This window comes from Sorex fumeus, unplaced genomic scaffold (assembly GCF_029834395.1).
Source record: "Sorex fumeus unplaced genomic scaffold, SorFum_2.1 ptg000122l, whole genome shotgun sequence".
Taxonomy (NCBI): Eukaryota; Metazoa; Chordata; class Mammalia; order Eulipotyphla; family Soricidae; genus Sorex; species Sorex fumeus.
The window spans coordinates 14,240,409-14,262,151 of NW_026606179.1; the positions used below are offsets into that span (position 1 = coordinate 14,240,409).

Here is a 21,743-nt window from a genome sequence, read left to right on the forward strand (position 1 = left end):
ATTAGAAAAGGTGAGAACAGAGTTGCACCGACAGGAGACCCCCCCGCACCCCTCCCCCGGGGTTGTAGTGCCTCTCAGGGCGCCCCCACAGAGGGGCTGCGGAGCCCGGCTGCTCCCCACCCCGGCTCCCTGATAGGTTTATTGCACTTAAGAAAAAAAGCTCTGATCCTCTGCCCTGTCCCCCACCCACCCTGCTCTGCGATCTGGGGCTCCATCACCACGCACTGCCCCGGCCTGCGCCGGCCCACCCACCACCACCCATGGCACCCTCACGGGGTAGCCGGGACCCCTGGACCCCCGGGCCCTGTGGACAGCCTCATGGCCAAGGACCTCGCCGCCTCCCGGTGCCCCCAGCTCCCCCCACGGCCAGACACACACAGGGATGCTCTGGTGGGGCGGCAGGGCCCTGCTCTGGGCGTCCGCCCCCTGTAGTGTTGGGGGGCAGGGTCCCCAGGGAGGCCCCACCCCGGTGTCCAGGCCTCCGGAGGCTGGGGGGAAGGGCCAGCAGTGTCTCATGGCTCTGGCCTCAGCTCCTTGAAGACCCCCTGGAAAAAAAGGAACTTAGGGAGACGGGGAGGGTCAGTTGGCGCCAGGCTCCGTTCCCATCCCCACCAGTCTCCACTCCCTCACCTAAAGTGTCACAGTGTCTCCTGCCCGGAGTCCTGACTGGCTTCCAGAAGCAGCTTCTCGAGCTCCTGCTCATTCCGGGAGCAGCTCAGCTCTGCATGAGATGGAACTCCATGAAGGGGCAGGGGAGGGAACCCCATCCAGGGGCAGGGTTTCTGAGGCCCCAGCCCCTCTTACCGTGTTCCAGGCCACAGCTGCTCCCCTTGACCTCGGGCCTAGGGGGCGGCTCTGGGGGCAGGGCGAGGGCAAACTCGGGCTTCAGGCCGTTGGGCAGTGGCTGACCTGCCAGCGGCGGCTCCTGTGGCGGCGGAGGCTCCGGAGTGCCGGAGTCCTGGGGTGCCCTGGCCTCAGAGGGTGGGGAGAGCGGGGCAGGCAGCAGGGGGGCGTCCACTCTCTCCGGGGGACTCTCCACCCGGGTCACCACAAACACTTTGTGGCCCCGGCCGGGGCTGGACACGGAAATGCGTTGCTCAGCAGGGGAGGAGGGGCTGCTGGGGGGCACCAGGGCCGGGCAGGGGGCGACTGCCTGCTCTGCAGCCGCCTCCTCCTCCTCCCCATCCTCCCGCTCCGAGTCTGAGTCTGAATCCGAGTCCGGCTCGGGGCCAGCCGGGGCCCCGTTCTCGTGGGCGCGGGCTGCAGCGGGCGGGGGCGCGAGGTCGGGGTCCCCGTGGGCCGGGGCGGCCGTGACCGTGATCTCGGGCATGGCCGCAGACAGCTGCGCCTGCTCCTCGCGCTCCCGCGCCAGCACGAAATTGCGCTTGCAGCCGCTCTGGATCTCGGCCAGCAGCGCCTTCTGCGTCTCCAGGAAGCTCTTCACCTGCAGGGACAGGGAGCCGGGCTCAGGGGGCTGCTCTGGCCCGGCCCGGCCCCCCCCCCCCCCCCCGCCCCGCCCCGCCCCGCTCACCGCCTCCTTCTTGGGCTCCCGGTCGAGGTCCAGGCGCAGCAGCGAGTGGTTCACCTTGAGAGCCAAGGACAGCGCCATGAGCCCGCCCGTCTTGATCTCGTTCTCCCGCAGGTCCAGTCTGAGGAGGCGGGGGCTCTCGGCGATGAACTCCGCCACGGCCACCGCGCCTGGGAGGGGGACCGCAGGGGCTGGCCACGGGCCCACGCCCACCGCAGCCCCGCCCCGCCCGGCGCCCCGCCCCCGCCCGCCCGCCTACCCTCGCAGGTCAGCTTGCTGGAGGCCAGGCCGAGGCGCAGCACGCTGCGGTTGCTGATGAGGCCATTCTTGAGGCTCCGCGCACCCTCGTTGCCGATGGGGTTGTGGCCCAAGTTCAAGGTCTCCAGGCTCTGGGTGTGGGGCTGGAGTGGAGGAGCGGCATGAGTGGGCGAGTGAGGATGCCCCCCACCCCCACTCCCCCACCCGGCCAGCTCTTGGCACCGAGACCCAGATGTGGGTGTGAGGGCAGGTCCGGGCTCAGTGGGCAAGTATGGTGGCCCCCGTATCTAATAAATCAAAATGCTACTGAATCAAAACTGAAGGGCTGGAGAGAGGGTCCGGGGTGAGCGCAGGAGCCCTGTGCAGGTGCAGCCCTGAGCGCCCCAGAAGCCCCTGGCCCCCCACAGAGGACGGAACGCAGCAAGGATGGGGATGGCAGTCAGGTGGGGTGAGTGAAAGGCGGGTGAACCAAGTATGTGTGTGGGGGAGGGGGGCACCGAGGGCCAGGGAGGGTGCACTAAACGAGACTCAGTGGGCGAGGGGAGATGGCCCCCAGGACTCACCAGCGTCATGCCCAGGAAGGCCATGCCTGTGTGCGTGAGCTGATTGTTCCACAGAACCAGGGTCACCAGCCCCTTCCGCTGCTCCTTAAGGCCCTCGCAGATGTAGGCCAGACCTGGGGGAGCAAGGGAGTCCTGTGGGGTTGCACTCCTGGGGCATGGGGATGGGACGGCGACCCCCAGCCCCACTCGAGTCTCAGGACCTCTGCTTAGTCCTCTGCAGCCCTCCGTGGGCTGAAGGAGGTGCTGTCTCCTCCCCTGGCGGTCTCTCAGGGAGATCCAGGGGGTGGGGTATTCCCCCAACACACCGGAGCTCTCCGGGCTATTCTAAATGTTAGGGATGATCAGTCCTATTCTCAGCCCCACAGGCTCCATTCACTCCATTCAGTACTTGAGAAAAGTCCCCTGCTCCAGGAAGTCCTCCTTAAGCCCCCGTGCCTGGTCAGACACTGCTCTGGGCTCTGCAGTCCCGCCCAGGGTCCGCACCTGAGTCCAGCACGTGGTTGTTGCGGAGGTCGAGGATCTGCAGGGAGCAGTTGAACTTGAGCAGATTGCCCAGCTGGGCCGAGTCCTGCAGGCCGTTGAGCTTGTTGTCGGCCAAGTACAGTTCCCGCAGGTTCATGTTCATCTTCAGGGCGGTGGCTGGAGGGGACGGACAGACGGACGTGACCGGCCGGCCCCCGTGCAGGGCAGCGGGGCGGGCGGGCGCGGGCCTCACCGAGCAGCATGAGCGGCCGGCCCGACAGGCTGGCGCTCTCCAGGTGCAGCACGGCCAGGCTGCTGCGGATGCGCAGGGCGCGCGCCACGAAGGGCGCCGAGTGGTCGAGCAGCGGCGTGTTGCGGGCGTCCAGGTACTGTAGGCAGCTGGTCTGCGGGGCCAGGGGTGGGCTCAGGAGGACCCCCACACCAGTCCACCACCCGGGCTTTCCCATCAGGGGAAACTGAGGCCGGGGAGCGGGAAGGGGGGCAGAGACCCTGTGGGTGAGACGGGGGTCCAGTCCCCACTGAAGGCCACGCGAGCCCTGGAGGGAGAAGGCCCCAGGGGAACCCGGCACCCACCTTGCGCATCATGTGGGCGGCAGCCTGCCATCCGCGGGTGCCGATGTGCTTATTGAAGGAGATGTTGAGGTGTGTGGCTGACTCGTAGTACTCGATCATGTCAAAGAGGGCCGAGGCGCCCTGAGAAGACGGGGTTCAGTCAGCACTGGGCCCCCCCAACCTGTGGGGGTTGTGGGGGGGTGATGCAGGCTGAATAGGGGGGGCTAGGAGCCAGGGTGAGCGCCCGGAAAGGCTCCCCTCAGCCGGCTCGCTGCAGCTCCCCTGCTTCCAATGTGTCTGCTTTTGGGGTGGGTCCAGAGGCCCTGCTGGGGGCCACCAATGTTGGGGTCTCAGGAGCCGGCCTGAGACTCTGACTAAATCCCCTGCCCCTGAAAGAAAGAGCTGGCCCTGTGGCCCACTGAGACCCCAACACACCAGTCACCCTGTCCACTCTGATCCCCCTGCCCGAGGGTCCCCACAGCAGGTGCGGGCACTCACGTCCTCGTCCAGGCTCGTCTGCTCCAGGTCCACCACTCGGAACTGCAGTCTCTTGAAGACCTCCTCCAGCGCCTCGCACGTCTTGTAGTCAAGCTTCTCGCCTGCAAGGAAGTACGGCACTCAGTCTGCGACACGTCTGGCGCAGGGCCCCCTTCCCCCTAATGGCAGCCCCTTCCCCTTGGAGCTCTGGGCCCAGCAGGATCCATGAGCACCCCCAATGGGCCCCCGGGGGTCCACACACACCTTTCAGGTCCAGACAGTCGATGCGGTGGCCCAGGTCAGTGAACTCCTGTCAAGCAGAGGGTGGGGGCTCAGGCAGGGACCCCCCTCCCCCAAACCTCACCCCAAGGCCTGGCCAGACCTGCAGGTCTGTGTAAGCTGGACAGATCAGGGGAGCAGGGGATAGGGAGGTCCCTGGCAGCAAACGCTTTCAGCCAGGGAGGCATCTGGTGCAGAGGCCATGAGCTGGCTTGGGTGAAGTTCCAGCCAGGGTCACACAATACTGCAGAGCCATGATCCCAACGCCCACAGAGAGAGGCTGTGCCCCCTCCACGTGCCCAGGGCCAGTCTGAGTGTGTGACCCTGGGGTTGCGACCAGTAGCGATGCCTGGGGAGAGGGGACTTAGCAATTCCATTTTTTTTTTTAATAATAAGCTTATTATTTTGGGCTACACTTGGTAGTACTCAGGGATCACTCCTGGAGGGACTCAGGGGACCATATGGGGGGCCAGGGATCAAACACGAGTGGCCATGTGTGAGGCAAGCGCCCTCCCATTTGAGCCCCTGGGTTTTGTGTTTCAGGTGTGGAGTAGTTGCTGTAATTCAAGGACACCTAGATGACCCTGGACCCCAGACTACAGGAATGAGGACAAAGAAAGAAAGAGATTACGGGAGGAGGTGGAGGCGGGTGGGAGGTGATGGGGCCACATGCTTGTGTCTGGACCAGAGCCAAGGCCCAGCAACAGGAGACTTAGACCAGAACCATGGACACATCAGGAAAGTGAGCTGGGGGTGGGGAGGGACCTGGGGATCTTGGCGGAGTGAAGGTGGTGGGACTGGTATTGTTATACAATACCCAGAAACTCTATTATGAACTACTTTAAATCACAATTTTAAAGTGTATTCAGACTTTCAAGAATAGGGGTCAGGGGCTGGAGCGATAGCACAGCAGGTAGGGCGTTTGCCTTGCACACAGCCGACCCGGGTTCGATTCCCAGCATCCCATATGGTCTCCCAAGCACCACCAGGAGTAATTCCTTAGTGAAGAGCCAGGAGTAACCCCTGTGCATTGCCGGGTGTGACCCAAAAAGGAAAAAAAAAAAAGAATAGGGGTCAGAGAGATAGTACAATGGGGAGAGCGCTTGCCTTGCACATGGCCAATGAGGGTCAATCCCCAGCACCCCACAGGGTCTCCCTGAGCCCTTTCAGGAATGACCCCTGAGAACAGAGCCAGGAATAAGTCCTGAACATTGCTGGTGTGGCCCAAAAACCAACCAAAGTCAGACCCTTAAGAGTCAATGGCAGAGATGAGAATAAGCTCGGCCTGCAGCCCCCACGGTGCAGCCCCCAGACACTCGAGATGTAGGCCCCACTGTACCAGAGGATTTTGGGGAGTGCAAATCCCGAGATTTTTTTTTCTTTTTGATGCTCAGGGCTTCCTCCTCGCTCAGTGCTCAGTGTTCACTCCCAGCAGGACTCAGAGGACCGCATGGGGTGGCCACATGCAAGGCAAGTGCCCTAGCCACTTTATCCACCCACTCCAATATCCTTTCCCATAGTCTACATGGTGACAAGCTCGCCAGGGCCTGGTTCCCTTCACAGATGTGTCCCCACAGTCATGAGCCACAGGGTCCCCCAACTTTGTACCTGGAGCTGCCGGAGGAGCTTGGGGATCTGCCTGCAGCTCAACTTCTGGCACGCCTGCTTGTAGGCGCCAATGACCTCATCCACCGTCACATTCTGAGCTGTGGGCACAGGAACAGGCCGTGACTCTACATACCTGGGACCCTCACAGCCACCCCCACAGTTCCCCACCTCCAACCGCCCAAACCCAGTCACCATCATACCAGGTTTGTGCCCTGTCAGCACCCCCCTCTGTCCTTGATGCCACCCAAGGGCAAGACCTCAATTTTTTTTTTGGGGGGGGGCACCTCCAGTGGTGCTCAGGGCTTATTCCTGGAGGGAACTGAAGGTCCCTATATGGGATGCTGGGGAATCAAACCTAGGTCAGCTGTGTGTAAGGGAAATGTCCTACCCACCGTACTATCTCTCCGGCCCCTTGATTTAAATTTTTCAAAACTATTTTGGGGGGCCGGAGTGATAGCACAGAGGGTAGGGTGTTTGCCTTGCACGCAGCCAACCTGGGTTTGATCCCCTGCATCCCATATGGTCCCCCAAGCACCGCCAGGATTAATTTCTGAGTGCAGAGCCAGGAGTAACCCCTGAGCATTGCTGGGTGTGAACCAGAAAGAAAAAAAAAAACACCCTATTTTTGGGCCTCCAAGCCACTCCTGGTGATTCCTGGCCAATGAGGTCAGAGATTTCATGCGAGGGCAAATCAAACATGAGACCCTGTAGACTAGGATGTGCTCTTTAGGCATTAATCCCCTGCAGTCAGGTACACCCATAAACACTGCCAGACAGTCACCGCCCCAAGACAAAGAGCCCCTGTAAGGGAAAGGGTGAGCAGTCAGCAGACTGGTTCCAGGTATTTCTGGCCCCAAAGCTGTGCTGGTGCCATTCCAGCACCCCAGACCCTCTGCTGGCCCCATGGGGAACCTAAACACATGGCTGAGGTCCGGGCGGGTGCAGTCCCGCCTGCTCCTCCTTCATGCGTTCACCTGGACAAGGAGATACCACCCAGGAATGCAGGAACTCCCACACTTTGCCCCTCCTTCCTGGGTATGCAAAGGGGGTGTGGGTGGGCAGGGGTGGAGCTGAAGAGAATGGATCCCCCACTTAGAGACACCCACAAAGGGACAGGGTCTCCCCTCCAGGGTGCCTCAATGGGCCCAGGTTCCCCGCAGCAGAGAATCCCACATCGCCTTCTCCCCCAGAGGTCATGAACAGAGTTGGGGATCCATGTGCCCAGAGGGCAGCGACCCCTGGCATGTGCTCTCCCCAGTAAAGGGCAGAGATCCCCACCCCATGCCCCCAACTAAAGGAGAGACACAAGGGAGTGCAGGAAAGGGGTGCCCTGCCCCTTTCTGCAGGGACACAGGAGAAGGGACATCAAGTGCTATAACAGGCTCAGGAGAAAGGTAAGACCAGCATCAGGGCGTGGCCACCGGAACATCTGGGCAGGGGCCCCTCACCCCAGAGCAGAAGAAACCCAAGGCAATGTCCGGGGATGGAACAGAGGGAAGAGAAGCAGAGCAGATCCCCATCTAGAAAGCAGTAGTGCATGGGGCTTCTGGGGGAGCAGAGGAGGAGGTGGGGGGCTGTCAGGGGCCAAGCAGGGCTAGGGTGGCCCAGGGCTGATTACCCATGCAGAAGTCATAAGAGCTGGCACCACAGGCACTGCATGAGGAACCCAGAGTGGGGGCAGGGGTAGGGATCCCTCTACAAGCCAAGCCAGCACCTCCCAGGCACACAGAAAGCCCCTGCCCACCCATCCCAGAACTCCCCAGGATGCTGCTCCCAGGACTCAGATCTGGGGAACAACGTGTCCCTGCCACCACCAGGTGTCTAAGCTTCCCAGAGGGCAGCCACCTGGGGCCTCCCCTCGCGCATGTGCAACAGGAGCCAGTGGCTTCCGGGCTTCTTCCTGGTGCAGCGCTACAGCACGGTAGGGTGGAACTGGACAGGAGAGGATCTAGAGATCGCAAAGCCTCTGGGCTCTGAAATACGGAAGATGCAAAGCCTTCAGGGAAGGTCCCCAACTCCGGTCCAGCTCTGACCCCTCCCTCCAAAGTCTGACTAGCAGCTCCGACTTCCCTGGTGCGCAGCTGCAGGAGGGCGCCTGCAGAGCCCCAGCCACAACCCGGCTGGCACTTCCCTCACGGGCTCCAACTCGGTCCCTGTGCCAGGCCTGCAGGGCCCCAGGAGGTGAGGCTGGTACATGCCACTGCCTCAAACCAGGTCCGGGGCCTTCCTCCATGGGGCTGGCGGTACCCCGCCTGGGCGCCTCTTTCCACCTGGAGCCGGTGACACACCTGTCCCAGAGACCAGCCGCTGCCGGGTGCAGGCGGTGCTACTCCCCAGCTGCAAGCAGAGGCAGTCTGCATCCGTACCACTCACGTGGGACCCCCTTTCGACTGGGCTACTCTAACTTTCCCCATTCCAACCTGTCCACAGGCATCTCAGAGTTAACTCCCCAGAGCAGGGAGCAGAAGCTGAAGAACTCAGCCCTGAATGGCACAGTGGAGAGCTGGTTTACAGCAGCAGCAGCAGCATGGGGGGGGGGGGGGGGGGGGGGAGAGGCTGAAGCTCAGAGGGTTAGGGGGTGGTGGCTGGTCAGGTACTGCCAGGAGCAGATCCTGAATAGCATGGTGTGTGCCCTGTCTCCCCAACACCCCACAAGGAAAAGGAGGCAGGCGCAGGGTGGTGCCGTCTGCAGAGGTGGCATGACAGGCACCCGCACCCAGTGTGGTCTGAGTGGGGCGCCCAGTCTGAACTCAGACAGGGAGGGAGCATCCCCAGAAGTGGGGAACACAGAAGCGCCAGCCCCTCCACTGGGCTTTCCGGTACCTTCCTGGAGGGCAGAGGGCGCTGCTGGGGCCAGGTGTCCCCAGGTTCAAAAGCCAGTCAGGAGAGGTCACAGGGGAGCCCTCCCAGGCACCGGAGCAGGGCCCTGAGCCCCAGGTGAAGGTCTAGGCTTAGCTCGCAGCCGAGCCAGTACCTTGTGACCCCTGAGCACTGGGTGCAGCCCTAAGCCCAGCCCACCCCCAGAAAAGGGAGTGGGAGAACTGCTGCTGCACCAGGGCCAGGCCAGGGTTCACCCCGGGTCACCAAAGGGAGGGTCCCGCGGGTCCTCAGGCAGCGTACCTGGCGGCACCCTGAGAAACCTGACCACTAATGGTGGGCCACCCCTGTGAGCCCCCAAACCAACTGACTACTGTCCCAGCCCAGTTCCCAGGCGTCTCCGCACCCCTGGGAAGGGCTCTGAGCCAGGACCTCACTCAGCCCTGGGTAACACTCCCCAGACGATGCCTCTCTCGCAGCTCAGCTGCCATGGCTGTCAGCCTCCAAGGTCAGCCCCCAGAGTCAGTGCCAAGCGTGCCAAACTGACTGGCTTCCAGGAGGAAATGTCCTGGGCTCAGCAGGTCCCTCCCCCTGGTTGGAAGACACCCCGCCATCTGCCCTGTGTTCGAGGGCCCGCTGGTGGCCTGGTCACGCCAGCCTCACTAGGTTTCTGCAGGGGGCACCCTGTGGAGGGCGTGCCGAGGAAGCGGCACGACGGCTCACCACATCTTCTGCTGCACCTCCAGCATCCCAGGTCCCAGCTTCCACTGCCACCAGCTTCCTTCCCGCTTGAGCCCCCTGCTCCTCCCCTAGCCCGCCCCAGCTCCATATCACCTCCTCTGAGAAGTCCTCTTTGACTCCTAACCTCTGTTTACTCCTCTAATCTCGGTGGGAGACCAAGAAGCCAGCAGTGATCGCCTGAGTTTGGGGAGCCCCTGCAGAAGCCTCTGGCTGAGTGAATGAATGAGGGGAGGAGCTGTCCTCCTGTCTCCCTCCTGGACAAGTGTGTCAGGACTCAGGGTGCTAGGGTGAGGTCCTGCTGGAGGGCTGGGCTGACACAACATCCCTGCTGGGCAGGGCCTGCCCACTGACAGCTGGCAGGTGCCTGGGGCTGGCCCATTTACCCCTCACTACTCCCCATACCCTGAACTTCCAGCCCAACATGACACAGGCAGATCCTGTTACACGTGAGGGGCCAGGTCCCCCAGCACCCCCACCCAGCAGGTGCCAATACACAAAGGGAACGCCCCACAGTGCAGCCGATAGAATGAACACGGAGGGGGAGCCTGCACCCCAGACACGGCACTTTCCATGTCACTCCGTGGACTGCTTTTGACCACACCCTGCTTTGAGGGGGACGATAAGGAAGGGGGCCATGTGGGCACCCAGCCCTGGCAGTCTGGGTTCCACAATCCTTGTCATCACATATGACTGGCACCACCTTTCAAGATACGGACCCTCCCCCCTTTTCCAGAGGAGAAAAGTGGGGCTTAGGGTTAGGAGGACTCCAGCCTGGCTCCAGCGTCCCTCTGCGGGGGGTGCAGATGAGGGCCATGTGTAAAACAGGGACCCAGGATGCTACAGATCACATGTGCCTAAGATCACATCATGCCCAATCGAGGGCACTGCTGAGATGTGTGTGCCAGGCACACCTGGTAGTCTGAGCCTCCCGCGGGGGTGGGGAGGGAGTCCCTGAGAGAGGTGGGCATGCGAGAGCCTTGTCTGGGGGGCTGGTGGAGCCTGGGGGCACCCAGTTCAGAGACAAGTGCCCTGAGAGGAAGCATGTGGGTTCTCCTGAATCCGTAAGAGTACCGACAGACCCCTGCGGGGTCACCAGTCCTGGTTCTGGGGCTCTCCAAACTCCCTCCTGGGAAGAGGCCTGTGCACTCCGTGTGCCAGTCACTGCAATCTCCACACCTACATGGCAACACCAGGACACGGAAGCTTCCAGAAGCAGCAGTGTGAGAGCCCCCAGGGATGGGGTAGGGGGTCCCTGCTCTGATGACCACCCCACACTGCCCATCACCCAGTACAGCTCCGGGGGGTTGATGGCAACCAGCCAGTCTGAGCTGCCTCAGACTCCCTCATTTGTGAAACAAGTGACAATTGTCTGCCTGGTGGGACCGGGGAGGGGGGCCCACGTATGCTTCTATGGCCTCCGGAACCCAACTTTGCTTGGCTCCACCCCTTTCCTGGGTTTACTTCTTGCAGAGCTAGAGTCTCACCCCGACCTCCAGGACGCAAAGCTTGTGCTTAGGCCCTGGTCCGCTGGTCTAGGCTGGGCTCTGCTCCCAAGCCCACCAGCCTCAACGTCACAAAAAAGCAGCTCCAGAGAACACTCACTTCCAGGAGTGGATTTAGGGCGGGGGGCCCTGCAGCCCAGCTCCCCCCACCAGAGCCAGTCACTGTGGCCCCAACACTCCAAGGGAAGACGCTGCCGTATTCACAGGGGCCTGCTGGAAACCCACAGCCACACCCAGAAGCCAGCAGTCGGTCTCCTGAGGGGCACAGGTGCGTGGACTCCACCATCAGTGCACCCTGTGCACCTGGTGACCACCTTTTAAGAATGTCTGAGAAATCTGTTGAGACCCCAAGATTTCCAGTGGGCGGGTGAGGCCCGTGGACGCAGGCTGTAAGGGTGAATGGAGGGATGAGGGGCTGATTTCAGGGAGGGGACACACAGTGACAACACCAGGGTGTGTATGGGTGCCCAGTCCCTCCAGATTTACTTTCATCCTGCTGACCAGTGCTGGGGCATGTCCTGTGACAAACACGGGAGCTGGGGAATCCGGGATGTTTCCCTGCTGGAGAGTCCTCGTGGGATGCAGTTTCCCCCCAGTCAATGCCAAGATAATGTGGGGTGCCTGACTGCAGGATAGACAAGGACATGTCACTACATCCCCAGGAGGCCACAGGACTCCAAAGGACGAGATCAAGGGGGGTGAAGAGGAATCAGACCCCCAAGCGCTGCACTGTGGGGCAGAGAGCCAAGAGCCCCCATCCCTGGGGCAATGATCTGGCAGATGTTCAAAGCGTTCAACTCAGTTGCCCCAGAGCAGGCAACTTGGCTGCTGGAGAAACACACGCGCCCCCAGCAGCCCTGGGTGGGAACAGCCGCTGCAGCGCGGAAACCACCCAAGGGACCAGCAGTGGAAGGTATGACCAATCAAGCAGGCAGAGCCATTGCCAAGAGGTGGTTCCTACAACGAGTGACGTGGAACCACACGCCAACTAGACACGGGGAACTGCGTGATGCTGCAGGGGAACTCATGCACACACCAACATGCTCAGGCTCATACATGTGTTGACACACACACATACACACACATGTTCACAGACACACGCATGTTCACGCACAGGCAGAAAGAGAGTTCTGGAGCCAGTGCACAGGCTTCGTACATGGGAACCTGGGACTCGTCACCTTGCCACCATAGTCCCCAGCCCCAAGCTGGGAGGTAGCTGCCACAGGCCCCCAACCCAACAAAATATGGTGAAGAGAGAGCAGGTCAGCTGGGAGGGTGAGATGGGGGCAGGGGCCGGCGGGGAAGAGGTTTCTTTTTGGAGATTATGAAATGTGCTAAGGTTGATGGTGATGGTAAAGAGAAAACTCAGGGCCGGACATTCTCAGTGGGGAATGCACATGTCCAGCGTGTCACAGCAGAGATGTACTCAGAATAATACAATTCCACAGCGGGAGAGTGACAAGTCTGTGGTTTAAAAAACAGGAAATAATCAATGCAGAAAATGGGGCGGAGAGAGAACAAGAGTTAAGGTGCTTCCACCCAAGTAGCACCTGGTCCCCCAGCACTGCCAGAGGACCACCGAGCACAGAGCTGAGGATCCTCCAGCACTGCCAGGTGTGGCTCTGAAATTTGACTGACAGCTAGGGCACCCCAGCTTTCTGCTCTTTCACCAACAAGAATTCACACAAATGAGACTCTTCTCCCAGTCCCCTGGGGTGTAGCCTTTGACTCTTGGAGCTGCGTTGGGAGCAGAGGTAGGTCCAGGGTGCCCACACAGGCTAGCTGCCCAGAGAGGTGCACGAAGGTAACCCACCTAGGCCTGGAGCCATAGCACAGCGGGGAGGGGACTTGCCGTGCATGCAGTCGATCTGGGTTTGATTCCAGGTACCCCACCTGGTACCCCAAGCACTGGCAAGAGAGATCCCTGAGTGCAGAGCCAGGACTAAGTCCTGAGCATGCTGGGTGTGCCCACTCCCAAAAAAGCAGGTAAGCCCTGATTATCTAACTCTGAAGATGGGGAAGGAATGGACTCAGCAGTCAGTGGGCACAGAATCGCCGGCCCTACCCAGGACGGCTGGTGCTGCAATACCCACAACTCAAGTCATCCTAGAGCTCCCACCGCCACCCCAGCACACATACCAGCATGCAGCTGTGCCTTCCCAGGACTGTCCCCTTCCCAACAAGCACCACCAGGATGGGCGGGGGCAGGGGATCCCAGATAACCTCTGGGGGCAGAGCCCATGTCCTACATGGAAGAAGGTGCTCCCGGGGTGTGGGAAACTGTCAGATCATTTGGATGGCAGTGGCAAGAGCTGGGACAAGAGAGCTCCTCTGCCTGGGACAGGAAGCAGGTTTCTGATGAAGAGCGGGTGGAGGCAGAGGAGAACATCAGGCCAGAGCTGGGGGCTGACTGCTGCTGACAACAACACGCCGTGTAACAAGTGTTGGGGGCGAGGGAGAGCACAAGGGCTGGAGCTCGGGTTCACCCCAGCACTGCCGAGCACAGCCCTGCGCCCCCAGCACTGGTGGTATGCACTTCCCCAAAAGAATCTGGGCTCTCTCAGTCCTACCCAACAAGCCCTGGTCCCTCAGTGCCCTCGAGGGCCATGTAGGAGCAGCAGCCCGGCCCTGTCTGGGCGCAGAGGTAGTGAGCAGCAGCGATGGGTCTGCACCCACCCCATGTCCCACCAGGGCGAGGAGCTTGTTGACACTCCTCAAAGCCAGACAGTCTGTGCGTGGCCAGGTCAGAGCCGAAGGGAACCTGAGCCGGCCTGCAGGTAAACAGATCCAGGGCCAGCAGGCCCGCAGGGATGGTCCTCCCTCCCCCCAGCCTGCTCCCAGGACTGAATCTAGTAAGGCGCTGGGGTGCAGGGCCGGTGGGGTATGAAGAATCTGGGGAGTGATGAAGAGGGGTTGCACCTCCTTTCCCAGTACAGCCACTCTGAGGCCGAGCCACCAGCGTGCATGACCCAACGGTGTCCAACAAGCCCCTGCAGCCTTCCTCCAACTCTTGGGGGCCCCATTAGGCTGGGAGGGGCCTGGGAACGTGGTTCACTCCCTCCCGGGAGCCAGGTGGACAGGCTGCAGTCCCCCAGGCGCGCCCAGGAGGGAGGAGGGGCCAAAACAAACAGCAGTGGTGTGGGGAGACGCCATGGCGACCTGCGCCTGGGACTGGGGCCTTGCCCGCGGGACCTGGGCCCCCCCGCTGCTGTGAGGAAGGATGAACAGGCTGGGTTATGAGGGAGGGGACAGACATCTGCTGGGGGGCTCACACCTTCCCCTGACCTCAGGGTCTAAGGGAAGCCTCCTCATGCGCAGGGAGGCTCCATGCCTGAGTCAGCGCAGGTGGCCAAGTCCAGTCCGAGTGGTTCGAGGATGGCCCTTGTCGCCCTGTTACCACCTCCCGGAAGCCACGGCCTCCCCAGTGCGCCTGCCTGGTGCCGAGAAGCCCCAGAAGCCAGCTTCGCTCTGCGCAGGGACCGAGCAGCCGCCGGCAGCTGGCAGCAGCAGGAGCCGTGGGTGGGAAGTGGCACACGAGTCTGACCCCGGGTGCCAGCGCGCAGGGCCGGGCTGTGAGCGGGGCTGGAGCAGCGCTGCGGGAAGGGGAGGCGGCAGGCGCCTCACGCGGAGCAGGCGGCTGTCAGCAGACTCTGCTGAGACTGCTCAGCCGTTGGGGGGAGGGGGGCTGTACCCCAGCCGCCACCCATCCAGCCTACAGAGGAGAGCAAGGCCCCTAGGGATTGCCTTGGCAGTAATGCCTTCCTGAGGGGGACACAGGGCCAGGGCCCACTGCAGGGGGGTGGGAGGGTTCACCCCCTCCCGCATCCAGCAGGGAATTCAGGACTCTAGAACCTCCTCAAGCCCCTAGGTTGCCAAATAGGGGGATAAAGGCAAGAAGGAACACCTCGCTGCACCCCAGTTCCCAAGTGGTACTTGCAGAGTGGAGCACCCCCATACCCCACAGCCCCGCAGGCTGGGAGGGGCTAAGCTTGTTCCTGCTCTGGCCCACTCTCCCACAGAGTAACCGGGAGTTCTGGGGGCCGGTCCCTCCCTGCACGATAGTTCTGGGCTCTCAAGGAGTGGGGGTCACACAGACTCCTGGGGGCCCACCCACCAGGGCAGGTTAGCTGTGGGTAGGGGTGAGGGGCCCACGAGCTACAACTCAGGAGAAGCAGCTCCAACCCCCTGAAGGCTGGCACGGGCGAGACCTTGCGGGAGAAGGTCCCCAATACCTAGGGGGCCTTTGTTCCCAGCACCAGCTTCAAATCCTGACTCCCAGACTCAGTCTTCCCCCTTTGTCAAAGTTCTGATCAAAACAGCAGCTCTCCAAACGAGCCTTCCCTGGGGAAGTGGACTCAGGGTGCAGGGAGCCCCAGCTTCCATCCTAGCACAGGCCTCTGCCCTTCCACTAATCCTCCAGCCCTCTGCAATCACCCCAGTACCTTCGCGGTGGCCTTCAGTCTCAGCCTGGTCCCCGCCCCTGCCCCCCCCCCCCCAGTCCCCGGCTAATCAGTAGTGGCAATTGTTTGGTTTGACAGGCGCTGGTCCCCAGGTCTCCCTCATGTGACAGTAACCCCTGTGGATGCAGGGTCAGGGCACCAAAAGCCCAGGGAAAGGAGGGCCCAGAGGGCACCCCCTGCAGGTGGCCACTCCTCATTCTGGGTTCCTCTCGAAGGGACTGAGACCAGCGCTGTGAGCAAGCGCTGCCCCCAACCGAGTGGGCGCACAGCAGCAGCAAGTGAGGAACGGCCCCTTCTCTGCAGTCATCTCTAGGCAGACATTCCAAGGCTCATCCAACAATCTGCTCCCAAAGTAGCCCCTGAGGTGCACCCACAAACTCTTGCTGGGGTGGCTGACGGCGCAGCTGCCCACACACTCCCCACCCCCCACAGGACCCTCGCACCTAGGGCAGCTGCCCACTCGCCCCAGCTCCCCCCAGACCCCACACACCTGCACTCCATGGGCCCATGCCACTCTCCAGCCTGCATGTGCATGTGCTTTCTTTCCGAGGATGACGGACAGCACTCCAGGGCCTCCGACTGGCATGGATGGAGGGACTCCCAAATGCTGCCGTGTGCCACAGGGTTGTCACATATCCTTGTCCTCCAAGGACACCAGTGGACCAAGTGGACCATGGGGCAGAGGGCAGCATGAGGATTGGGGGGGGGGGGGGCTTCCTAAGGAGGGTCCGGGCCAGGCAGGAGCTGCACCTCAGACTGACCACTGTCCAGGTTGTGTGGGGGCAGGAGTCTGGACTGTAGGGGCAGCTGGCTCCCCACGGGCTGGGGACACCCTCACAGTGCTAAGCTGGAGGCTTTCCCATGCCTGTCTGCAGTGTGCACTGTGTGTGTGATTGTGTGTGTGTGTGATTGTGTGTGTGTGTGGAGAGGGGAACAGCAAGACTGTGGCCACTCTCCAGGTTGTGTGGGGGCGGGAGTCTGGACTGTGGGGGCAGCCGGTTCCCTTCCCATGCCTGTCTGCAGTGCACTCTGTGTGTGTGTGTTTGTGTGTGTGTGTGTGCGTAGTGCACTCTGTGTGTGTGTGTGCAATACACTCTGTGTGTGTGTGTGTGTGTGTGCGTGTGTGTGTGTGGCGGGGGAACAGCAGAGCTGCCCAAGCTATGCGCAGGTGGGAGAGGAAGCAGCGGGCAGCCAGCCTGGCCCTGTCCTCAGAAGGGGCTCTCTGAGCCCAGTGAGAGGGTGACGACAGCCCTGCTGGGGGGTGGCCCTTCCAGCGCAGACAGGTGCCCGCCACCTGCCAAACCAGTTTCCAAAGTCAACCTGGGGTTCAGTAAGGACAAACAGAGAGCCTCTGCCCCACCTTGCTCCCCACTGGAGAAGGGCACAGACCCCGGGTGCTGCTGCAGCTCAGAGGTCTGAGTCACCCCTCCCCCCCCCCAAACATCGTCCTGGTGCCCCCAGCTGCTGCCCTGGCTGGCCGAAGGTAAAGTAGAGGGTGAGTCACTGGCATGAGGGAGAGGGACAGTCACCACATCTCCCCCACAGATCCAGGATTGAGCTTGCCACAGGGTCTGGAGGGGTTCAGGGTCACATCTGGACCTGGCCCTCCAAACGGCAGGAGCCCCCACCCCCAAGGCCAATCCCTTCCCTACTGGCACCCCAGGGACATGGGCCACGGGGTGGGGGATTCCTCCCCTTCTGAGTCACCTCTTCCATTCACAATGTGTCCCCCCCACACACACAAACTGGAGGGCCCTGGAGCCCAGCCCTAGGCTGTCCCTGCGAGGACGCTTCTAGAAGAGCTGTGTGCCTGCCTGGAAGGTGGGGATGGGAAAAAGGGGTATTGTTTTATTCACAGGGCTGGGGGGTCACCCAGAAAGACTCAAATACAAAGGTGCCATCAGATGGTTCTGCATGCAGGGGGTCAGGCGGACCACTTTGGGGACACCTGGGGCCATGACCCTGGCCTTTTGTCAGCCCCTTTCCAGCTGGCTTCAGCTGCAGGAACCCTCTCCGGTGACCTCTTGCAAAACCTGCTGGGGGGAGGGGTGTGTCCCTGATTCTGCTACACTCACCTGATTCTGCTACATCCCCCCACTTGCATGTGGACCCTCCAATCCCTTGTCCCCATGGGCCTCAGCAGGGCACCTTCCCACATGGGCCCAGCATCAGGGACTCCTGAGCTGTCCCCAGCTTCCAGAGCAGCTCCCACAGGTAGGCCCACTCTTCTGGCACGGCACCAACCTCACCACCCCAGGCCCCCCACTTCCCACCTCACCAACCTCACTACCTTCTCCCTACCTAGGGGGCAATGTCCCCCAACACCTTCACTGACAGGCCAATTCCTTCCTCTGACAGCCCCAAAGCTGACCCCCACCCCCACTTCAGACCTCACAAAGTCCTGACCAGGCCCTTGTCCTTCTGGAAACTTCCCAGAATGATAACAGCCCGACCCAGCAATTCCTCCCCATGCCCACAGACCCTCTTCCTGGGCATACCTACCCACCCCAACTCCTGCGTGGCCTCTCCACGGGTGAGGGGATGGACGGAAAACAGCTGCTATCTCTTTTTTGTTTAGTTTGGGGGCACAGGTGCTCAGGAGTTACTCCTGGCCCTGTGCTCAAGAATCACACAACCATATGGGGTACCAGGGACCGAAGCTGGGTCGGCTGTGTACACGGCTGTCCCTGCTGGGTGATTGCTCTGGCCCTGACAGCCGCTTTTCCTGTGCAAGGCCAATCTGATCTCATGCCCCCCACGGATAATCAGCACCTCCACCTGCAGACTCCGAGGCTCCAAGAGGAAACTGCTCACGGAGTCAGGCAGCCATTCTTCTGCGGGGTACCCACTGCCCTGTTCCCCAAAGCTCCCTGCACCTCTGCCCTCCCCCACTCCATTTTCCCTGCCTTCGTCCAGACCCACTAACAAACCACCCTCTGGGTCCTGCTTCTGGGGGTCTATCTGTAAGGCACAAACAGACGGGCGCGGACAGAGTGCAGCCCGGCTGCACCTGACATGTACCAGTCAAGGGCTTCTGCCCACAGTCCCTAGCACTGCCGCCCCCTTTACAGAAAGGAGGGCAGGATGTGGGGGTACCTAGGAGACCATCCCAATCTGCCTTGGGGCGGCTGCCCTGCCCACTGGATCCCCCACTCTCCAGTGGTTGGATACCATGCGACAGACCAGTCCCTTCCTCAGGCCCACGACCCCCACTTCTCCACCCAAAAGGCAGCTGCTGTGAGGCTGGGAAGAGGCTCACGGGGCTGAAGCTTTGCATGCAGGGGCCCCAAGTTCCATCCTTGGTACCACGCAGTCCCCTGAGCAGACAGCACCTGGGGACCACTGGGTGTAGCTCCAGAAACTAAAAAAATGACCCAGTAGCGACTACTGTTTGCAGGTTCCTAGGAGGATGGGGACCCACACAGAGCTACCACTGCCTGGGCAGGTCACACTTCTTTCTCTGTCCCGGGAAGGCCCAATCTAGCCAGATTTCTCTCTCCACAGACCCCCAGCAGGACCCCCGCCTGCACACCCAATATCCCGGGCACCTTCCCCAGGTGCTCAGGAATCCCGATCCGGCTTCCCGACTCCCCACGCCTCAGGACCCCAAACTGATTCAAGGAGTCCACCTCCTCTGGGCACCTGTGAACCCTGTTCCCCAACTCTGGGGGTGGGGGGGAATAAAAGCCCCTTCCCACCCTGTTCCCAAAGTTCCTTTGCTGCTGAAAGGCTACCTCTGCTTCCCTTTGCAGAAAGGAGGTGCGCAGTGACCTTTCTCCTTTTTCGGAGGAGGGCTTTGGAGTCACACCCTCCGGGGCTCAGGGGTCACTCCTGGGCGGGCTGGGGGGGCGCTCCTATGCGGTGCCAGCGATGGGCTGTGTGCCAGACCAGCGCCCTGCTATCTCCAGCCCCTGCTTTTCTTGGCACCTCCCCCCGCAGCCCCCCGCAGCCCCCGGGCTCCCCTCCCGTCCCGCGGGCTGGCTGAGCACGTTCCCCCTCCCCAGGCCCCCGCGTCCCCCCTTCCCCCGCTCAGCAGCCCGCGCCCACAGTCATTCCTCTTCCTCCTTCCAGCCGCGACAGGAGCAACATGGCCACCCCTTGTCCCGAGGCCCGCAGGCCAGCCACCGAACCCCTCTCCCACCCCCGTGGGCCCCTCCAAGGCGATGTGGACCGCCGCCTTCTTCCCCGGGGAGCCCCCCGCCCCCGAATCTCCCCAGGGGCGCAACTTTCTTGAACTGCTCCTAAAACGATCACCTTCGGCGGTTCGGTTTCGTTTGGGGTTTTTTTTTTCTTGGGGGGAGGGGGAGCACTTTCCCGCTCCCCCACCCCGACCGCTGCCTGCTGCCGCCCCCTGCCTCGGCCCCGGCCAGCGCCTCTCTCCACCGTCACTCGGGGCAACTCGCGGGGCGCCCCGTGCGCGCCCGGCGTGGCCGCGACCCTCGGGTCCCCTCCCCGCGCTCGCCCCCGCGCCCGCGGGCCCCGGCTACCGTGTCTCCAGGGGTCTTTGGGCTCCACGGCTCCCGACACGATATCCTCATCGGAGGGGAAGGTGACGCGCTTGGCCGCGGCCTTGAGGCGCCCGTCGGCGGGGGGCGAGGTGGGGCTGGGCGCCCGGGCCTCGGCGGGGGCCTCGGCGGCGTCGCCGGGCCCGGGCGGCGCCTCCTGCGGCGGGACCTCCATCGCCGCCGCCGCCGCCTCCTCAGGGGGGCCCCGGGGACATGCCCCGGGCCCCGGACTGGTCTCTCCGGGCCCGCCCGCCGTCCCGGGGCATGGGCTCCGCCGCCGCTTCAGGCGCCGCCTCCGTCCGCGCTCCCGGCCGTCGTAGTCGTCGCCTCCGGGAGCCCGAGCGCGCCTCCCCCGAGCCCCGCGCGCGCCTGCTCATTCGCCACCGCACTTTCGCCAGGGGCCGCCGAGCCCGGGCCCGTCCGCCGGAGGCCGAGAAAATCCAGGCCGGCCGGGGGCGAGGGGGAGTCAGGCCGGGGGCCGGGGGCTGACGCGGGAGGCGAGAGTCGCGGCCCCGAGACGCGGGAGCGGCGAATCGGCGGCGCCGGAACCGCGGGGCGGGGCGGCCGCGTCTCCCGGCCAGCACGCAGGCGCCGCCCCCACCCCGCCTCGGCTCGGTCTAAGCTGCGCTCGGGTTCGCACGCTGGCGTCATGAGCTCGGGCTGGGGAGAAGGGAGTGGACTGGAGAAAAAGTGGAAACAGCTGCTTGGTGGGGCGCCGCGAACTCGAAGGGCGGAGCTGTGGTGACTCTATGAGCACAGGTGCTCGCGGTGGACAAGGGGGTCTCGGCCTGGAGACGCCGCCGAGACTCTCTGGCCACCTACTCTTTAGCAGTCCATTTGCACCCTCCGTTCTCTGACTTTGGAGCACGTTGGGGCCCGGCCACGCCTCTCCCGGCTCCATTCCCGCCCACCCTCAAGTCTAAATGTACATTTTAGACTTTAACATGTTAAAATAAATGGGACCCCCCCGTGAGGAGTCTGATTTAAAAATACAATAAAAGCGGAAGGAAGAAAACCCGAAAAGAGCTAAGTCTGCTAACAAAAAGACCAGGCGACGGCAGGTAAATTCAACAAGCCCGGAAAAAAAAAAAACCCGCACGAACCTAGGCCACGCCCCCCAGGAGTCCAGCCCTCCGGGCTCCTGCCGATTCGCCGCCGCACTTTCGCCAGGTTTTCCCAGCCCACCCCCACCCCCCCCCCGCGGACGGGGCGGGGCTTGAGAAAATTGGGGCGGAGCGAGCGACGTGGTTGCCAAAGCAACCCGAGCGTTAGGCCGGGGACCGGCGGGCGGCAGCGCGCTGAAGGTGTGGGAGCGGTGCTCTCCGCTGCCCCTTCTACATCCTCGACTGTCGTCCTTTCACGATTGAAGTGGGACAAAGCAAATCTCATCGGTGCTTAACGGAATTCCTCACTTGCGGACAGAACCTGATGAGCCTCAGGGGGCGGAAATCCTACCCCCGTTTTTTAAAAAATAAAGACTCCGAATTGATTGGGTCTGGACAGCTGGAAGGGTTTGAAAAGGAACGAAGCCTCCCCGGGGCGCCAAGCCTAAGTCTTTCCTCGAGGCGTGGCTGCACTGCTTCCTCGCCCGGGGAATGGGAAGCGAATCTGGTCAGCCCGTGGCGGGTCACTCCACCCGGGTCTGCGGGAAGGACGGTCTCTCCGAGACCCGGGGCTCATCCCCGCCCACCCTCCGCGCCAAATAATCGAGCCAACCAGGCTTTCAGATCCCTCTAGCCACGCCCAAAACTAACTGCACTTGCCTGGGCCAGGCCCAGCTACCCTAGACCTCGTTCTGGGGGAGCCACCCGTCCACCCCCTCAGCCTGGCTGCAGCCCTGAGGATGTACCTCAGGGTTGGAGATCCTGCACGTGTGAGGTCCTTGGTGGGATCCCAGCACCTCGCAAGAAAACAAAAGCAGAAAGTGATTTTCAGTAGCCGAATTGGTTCTTTGCTAGGTGGTGAGGATC

At 62.4% G+C, this 21,743-nt stretch overlaps 1 protein-coding gene across 2 annotated transcripts; it reads right to left on the minus strand.

Annotated features, from left to right (window-relative positions):
- Positions 1-334: 334 nt before the first annotated feature.
- Positions 335-20,221, minus strand: PPP1R37 (protein phosphatase 1 regulatory subunit 37). Of its 2 annotated transcripts, none has more exons than XM_056135512.1 (13): positions 19,756-20,221; positions 5,749-5,846; positions 4,126-4,171; positions 3,883-3,983; positions 3,406-3,525; positions 3,065-3,215; positions 2,833-2,988; positions 2,350-2,462; positions 1,788-1,929; positions 1,532-1,698; positions 805-1,444; positions 631-721; positions 335-545 (listed from the first exon to the last, which is right to left on the minus strand). In XM_056135512.1, exons 1-12 carry the CDS (start codon positions 19,946-19,948, stop codon positions 639-641), a joined length of 2,010 nt encoding a protein of 669 aa, XP_055991487.1. In that variant the 5' UTR covers positions 19,949-20,221; the 3' UTR covers positions 335-545; positions 631-638. The 2 variants fall into 2 exon arrangements, with proteins under 2 accessions (XP_055991487.1, XP_055991486.1); XM_056135511.1 differs by having other exon boundaries at positions 336-560; positions 19,756-20,220.
- Positions 20,222-21,743: the final 1,522 nt, after the last annotated feature.